The sequence below is a fragment of the Panicum virgatum genome, chromosome 1N (assembly GCF_016808335.1).
Source record: "Panicum virgatum strain AP13 chromosome 1N, P.virgatum_v5, whole genome shotgun sequence".
NCBI classification, from domain to species: Eukaryota; Viridiplantae; Streptophyta; class Magnoliopsida; order Poales; family Poaceae; genus Panicum; species Panicum virgatum.
Window position 1 is genome coordinate 59,328,463 of NC_053145.1, and position 6,000 is coordinate 59,334,462.

The window sequence follows — 6,000 nt, forward strand, 5'->3', positions numbered from 1 at the left end:
TGAAGAGACGAATAGGAGCCAAGTAGCACACATCCACCGTCGCATCGCTGTTCTGCCCTCACCTTCCTGTGCTTGCGTGCGCAGTCCTCGCGCTGCCTCGCGAGACGCCGGCGGTGATCGACGTCTGCAAGGCCTGCTCGGGGACAAGCCTATGGTCAGCATCTACGAGACTACGACCCGCAGGTGACCAGGGTGCAGCCGATCAGGTGTCCCATGACCTCGCCATGAAGAAGTTCGACTGGGAGTCTGGGACTGCGACTGCGATCTAGTAGGCATCGCGAGGTTTAGGAAGGGCATCGACGCCTCGCGAGCCGTCCTCCTCGCGTTGGCAGCCGTCACTTCCCTAGCCCTGATTGCTGCTGGGAGCCTGGTCACGACCAGGACGGCGCTATTCTTGCTCTCCAACGCCATCCTCGCCCTCCTCGCCGCCGACTGCCCCTGGTTCTTCGCCGCCGCCGGCGCATCCGCGAGCGACGTCGCCGGCGCTTGCGAGCTACCCGGCGGTGCCCTGCAGAAACAACAGGCGCAGCGCAATCAGGAGGAGGCGCGGCGATGCGCCGCGAAACCGCGAAACCGTGCGTCACATATTCAGACTGTCTTCTTCAGGACAAGATCAACAGTGGCACTGCGTCAGAGGAGGCATTCACAGATCCAGTGATGACATCTGGCAGCACGACGACATTGGAAGTGCTAGAGGAGCAAGAAGATGCACCGGCGACCTCCACAACGGAGTTGCTGGGGCTGCTGGACGAAGGAGATAGCATCACCTTGTAGTTGGAGAATGTCGCCGGGGAACCAGCCTGCGAGACAAGGGGAGGGCTGGACGAGTTAGAGATCGATGAGCTGAACAAGAAATTTGACGAGTTCATCCAAAGCAGAAGCAAGTGGATAAAGGAGGAGGAGGCCTACTTGCAGTGGCACCAGGCCTGACTGACATGATGAGGGGTACGCCGAAAAGGATGATTTGGATGGATTAGGATTTTTTATAGTTGGATTGGATTGGATTGGGCGCTACAAACTTTGTTTTGAGTTTGGATTGGATTGGATTTTGTTTTAGTTGGACTTTTTGTTGGATTCCAGTATTTGGATTTTGGATGGCAGTCCATTCCCAGGAGTACTAACAAGGCGATTGACCGTTTCTGAATACGAAGGCACGTGACTGGTAAGTTATCCACACCTCACCCCTCTCTCACTCCTCCAGGCTCAGTCCTCCCGTCTCCTGTCCAGTGGGCCCGGTGCGCGATCTAACGGCGTCCGCGCCTCAGCTACCGCTCACGTGGGATCACCCCTACACGCGGCGCTCCGCTCCCTGACCCGTCCGCGTTAATTCTCGCTCTGGCACAGTGGCACCGCCTCCCACCATCCCGACCGTCCCATCAGCCTCCGGCTCGCGATCCCCGCCGTCCACATCCTCGTGTACCACGACCCCTTCGGGTTAATCGGACACGTCCGCGGGGTTATTAACCGCGCCACCGACGCGGGGGCTCCAAAAATAACTTCACTTCCCCACGCGAATCGCTCCGCCTCCTCTCCCTCCACGCGCCCGCCCACTCTCCTCCCCTGCTTCCGAGGCGCGGATCCACCCGCTCCCCAGCCGGCGCGCCGCGGCAGCCATCTCCGCCGCCGGCTCGGGGCTTCCCGTCCCGTCTCGCCTCCTGCCTGGCCCCCGGCTCGGCCCGAAGCGGCAGGCGGCGGCGTCGTTTGGTGCCGTGCCGGGGTCCCCCCGCCCGCAGACCGAGATTCGGCTGCGAAAGGAAGGTGATAAGGCGGGGCGCCCGAGAATCGGCAATAACTGCTGGGTTGCCGCTGGTGGGCGCTCAATCCCGCGTCGGGCTGGGATTCACACTGATTTCTTGCCGATTCGGGGCAGGCGCGCGGGAGCTCGCGTCTATATTGCTCGCATTGGCGGCGCGCGGGGTGGCGTCTGGGCCTCCGCCTCTGCGCCTCAGCGGGTGGGAGAAGCTCTGTGCCAGCGCGGCGCTGGTGGTGCATTGAGTGGAGGCGAGGCGATCCCCACCGCTCTCGGTGGATTATTGACGTGCGCGGGTGGAGATGCCTCGTGGCGCGGAGTCCCTCTGACCGTGGGGGGGCTCGCTCGATGGTCTGCAAGGCGGCGATGGGGATCAAGGCGGCGGCGAAGCTCAGGTGGCCGCCCTCGGTGGCCGCCGCGGCGCGGTCGCGCCTGACGCCGTGGATGCTGCGCGCCACCACGACGGTGCTGCTCTGGACCTGCGTCGTGCAGCTCACCGCCGTGGGGAACACCTGGGGGCCCCGCGTGCTCAAGGGGTGGCCGTCCTGCCGGACGGCGCGGGAGGCGGCCGCTGCCGCCGCGGCCACCACCACGCGGCTCGCGATGCCGGAGCCCGTCGTCGAGAAGGCCGCGCTGCCGCCCAAGAGTGAGTGCTACCGCTCTGCTTTGCTTCTCGCTCGATTGCATACACCAATTGTAGACCAACCGAAAATTCGTTTTATGATCATCATTTTTTATTCAGTTTTTTTAGCATCGGGGACAGCCACTCATTTGGTCTGACTACGGTAGCCGAGCGATCATACAGTAATACCTGGGTAGCACCGCAGCAGGCTTTACAAGTTTAAAACTGAAGGTTTTTGACACAATTTCCAGCTGTTGTTCGAAGTCCTGAGATGGTACTATGTTAATCATTTCAGGACAGGTGGGAAAGTAATGTGTACTGACATTTTGTAGCTTGTACACATAACTTATGGCCTACAATTTTCCTTTTTGGTACCAATTTTGTTGCATTTCATTACTCGATTTCGTTTTCACTATGGTGTCAGGTGATGACAGACTTAATTTTGCACCTTTAAGCGTACAACCATCGGACGTTTTCACTATTGACTATTTGATAGACTTTCATCAATCTTTCACTTGCCAAAGCAAAAATGAAAAACAGAGCATTGTTGTTAATACAAATTGATTCTACTATATGATTACCAAGGTCTGTGAGCCTAAACTCTATCACAATGTTGGCAGTATTAACTGCCGGATAATGCATCAGAGCTTGTGATTTATTTACTTGATTTTCCTAAATATTTTTTGTCCATTTTCTGTTAGGAATTTACAGAAACAATGGTTATTTGATGGTTTCATGCAATGGTGGGCTTAACCAAATGCGAGCCGCTGTAAGGAACTTTAAGACTCTCCATTGAGTCATTTGCTAAAGAGAAAACAAAGCTTTCTTGTATCTAATATGAAGCATCCTTGTCTTTGCCCTGATGAATCAGATATGTGATATGGTTGTAATTGCAAGATATTTGAATGTGACTTTGATAGTCCCCGAGTTGGATAAGACATCGTTCTGGAATGACCCGAGGTTTGTTTACTTTTCGCATGTAATTTTCCTTTTCCCGTTTTCTTTATTGAACTATCAGTGCATTTTATGCTATTATTGAGTTACAATATATTTATGCAGACCCCATTTTCTCCTTGTTTCAGCGAATTTCAGGATATATTTGATATTGAACATTTTATAACCTCTCTTAGAGATGAGGTTCGTATACTTAGAGAATTGCCACCAAGAATAAAGAGAAGAGTGGAATTAGGGAAATTTCACTCGATGCCTCCTATCAGTTGGTCAGATATCTCTTACTACCATAAGCAGGTCAGATATGTCTGACGTTAGCTCGTTACTCCATACTGCACTGAATGTTGTCATTTGATGATGATCAGTTCTTCATCCTGTACAGATTCTTCCTTTGATTCGGAAGTACAAGGTCCTCCATCTGAATAGAACTGATGCTAGGTTGGCAAATAATGGTCTGCCTCTGGAGATCCAGAGATTGCGTTGCCGGGTGAATTATGCTGCACTGAAATTTACGCCCCAAATTGAAGAGTTAGGCAAGAGAGTAATTAGAATACTCCGCCAGAATGGCCCCTTCTTAGTTCTTCACTTACGATATGAGATGGATATGCTTGCTTTCTCTGGCTGTACTCAAGGTTGCACTCCTAAAGAAGCTGAGGAGCTTACAAGAATGAGGTATGCTTACCATTTATTCCAGTCTCTTGGTTCACGTCACTTTTGATGTCTTTGTACAGCATTTTTCCGCATACAGACAATGAAGTTACTCAAACTTCAGGTACGCTTACCCATGGTGGAAAGAGAAAGTAATAAATTCTTTTGTGAAAAGAAAAGACGGCCTTTGCCCTTTGACGCCAGAGGAGATTGCTCTTGTCCTTAGAGCATTGGATATCGACCAAAATATGCAAATATATATCGCAGCTGGTGAGATATATGGTGGAAAGCGCAGAATGGCTTCTCTTACCTCAGCTTACCCTAACGTGGTATGGACCAAATGACTAAATTCACCTATAACCACCACTGCTGGATTGTGCTGTCATCAGTCAGCATGTCGCTTGTCCATTTTTCGCTGATGGTTGTTGTTCTGACAATGATGAGCAGGCGAGGAAGGAGACACTTCTGGAACCTTCTGATCTCATGTTCTTTCAGAACCATTCATCACAAATGGCAGCGCTGGACTACTTGGTATCACTGGAAAGTGACATCTTTGTTCCAACATATGATGGCAACATGGCTAAAGTCGTCGAGGGCCACCGCAGGTATCTATCATGTCAACTTAATCCGTATTGTATTTAAACGACCAGCGTATTAGAGTTGATCATTGCTGGTCCTTTCTAAATTTTTACGCTAGAGATTTGCACTTTGTTTTTCACCGAGGAAGTTATGCATCAGAAGTATTTCACTTGTAGAAAAACAGTAACATGTTCAAGTGTTGTTTGCTGATACAGGTACATGGGCTTCAAGAAAACGATCCTGTTGGATCGGAAACTTATAGTTGAGCTGGTAGATCAGTACACCAGTGGCTCTTTGCGGTGGGATGAGTTCTCTTCATTGATCAAGGCTGTGCATGCCAACCGGATGGGATCAGCTGCCACCAGGACAGTGATCCCTGACAGACCGAAAGAAGAGGACTACTTCTATGCCAACCCGCAAGAATGCCTGCGAGATCCCAGTCTGCTCCGAACATCGTGATCTTTTCAGCGCTCCTGCTGCCATTCTTTCTGTAACTTGGCGTGGCTGAACCTATGATGATCCATTAATCCTCGGAGCCCGTCAAAAATAGAGAGCTAGCATGCTGTTGGTTGCAGTTCAGAGCCATGGAAGGTCAGCGATTGGTTTAGAAACTAGGAAGGGTGATTGATACTTGAATGTAGATGGTACATAGGTGATAGGCATAGTACTGGCACGGCGAGGCATGGCTCTTGATCACACCAGCAAATGTAGAGCCAAAAATATCCATGTTTAGATGGTGTCAGTCCCATAAGAATGATCTTTGTAACAAGGGATACTATTCGAATGAGAAAAGAATAGATATGGTTTTTCTCCCGAAAAGAAGGTCAACATTTGTGTAACACAATAGTGCATGCCTCCTGAATCTGTGAACGTCTCTAAGAGCAGTCCCAATGCCCCAACCAGCAGGCTGGTCTCCAGCTCGAAAAAATCAGTCAGTAAACACTCTTGAATGTTCACGGTTGCCGAGCAGATCCGCTGTAATGTGCGCCTTGCTTTTCAGCGATGATCAGGATAGGATTGTTAGCTTTGATCCGCGAGCAGTTCTGGGAGAGTGGGAGGTTAATCGGGCATGCAGTGCCACGGCACTGTCTTATACTTACCGCACCACACCGTCAGCAGTGGCGAGTATCCACTATCCAGACGGCCGCATCGCTGGCCAGATCCGCCCTGGGGTTGCTAGATTAGTTGTTTCGATGAGACGCAACGTCATTTTGGGCTCCGGTAAGACCCCAGTGCGCCCGGCCTGGCTGTGGATCTCTCCACTGTAACTCTGAATGAGGTGATCGATGCGTGGTGCGTACGTCGCGCATCTTGCTCGTCAACGCGCGCCTCCTCCGATCCCTAGATGCATCGAGGCGCTGCGCTTCGAACAGGACTGGGAGTACATTCGGCTGCTCGCGAGTTCGTGCGCCTTGTTTTCAGTGAGGATTTTGACCTTGGCGCACGCAAG

General features: G+C 51.6%; 1 protein-coding gene across 1 annotated transcript; it reads left to right on the plus strand.

Moving 5' to 3' along the window:
• Positions 1-1,491: 1,491 nt before the first annotated feature.
• On the plus strand, positions 1,492-5,351 carry LOC120657101 (rhamnogalacturonan I rhamnosyltransferase 1-like). The gene is made up of 8 exons (XM_039935351.1): positions 1,492-2,396; positions 3,074-3,141; positions 3,244-3,332; positions 3,455-3,620; positions 3,706-3,995; positions 4,096-4,300; positions 4,419-4,576; positions 4,766-5,351. The coding sequence occupies exons 1-8, from the start codon at positions 2,099-2,101 to the stop codon at positions 5,007-5,009; spliced, it is 1,518 nt and encodes a 505-aa protein (XP_039791285.1). The 5' UTR covers positions 1,492-2,098; the 3' UTR covers positions 5,010-5,351.
• Positions 5,352-6,000: the final 649 nt, after the last annotated feature.

Coding starts and splice junctions, on each gene's coding strand:
- LOC120657101 (XM_039935351.1), top strand. CDS start 2,099: ATGGTCTGCAAGGCGGCGATGGGGATCAAGGCGGCGGCGAAGCTCAGG. Junction 3,996..4,095: donor GAGGAGCTTACAAGAATGAG/GTATGCTTACCA, acceptor CTCAAACTTCAG/GTACGCTTACCCATGGTGGA. Junction 4,577..4,765: donor GTCGTCGAGGGCCACCGCAG/GTATCTATCATG, acceptor TTGCTGATACAG/GTACATGGGCTTCAAGAAAA.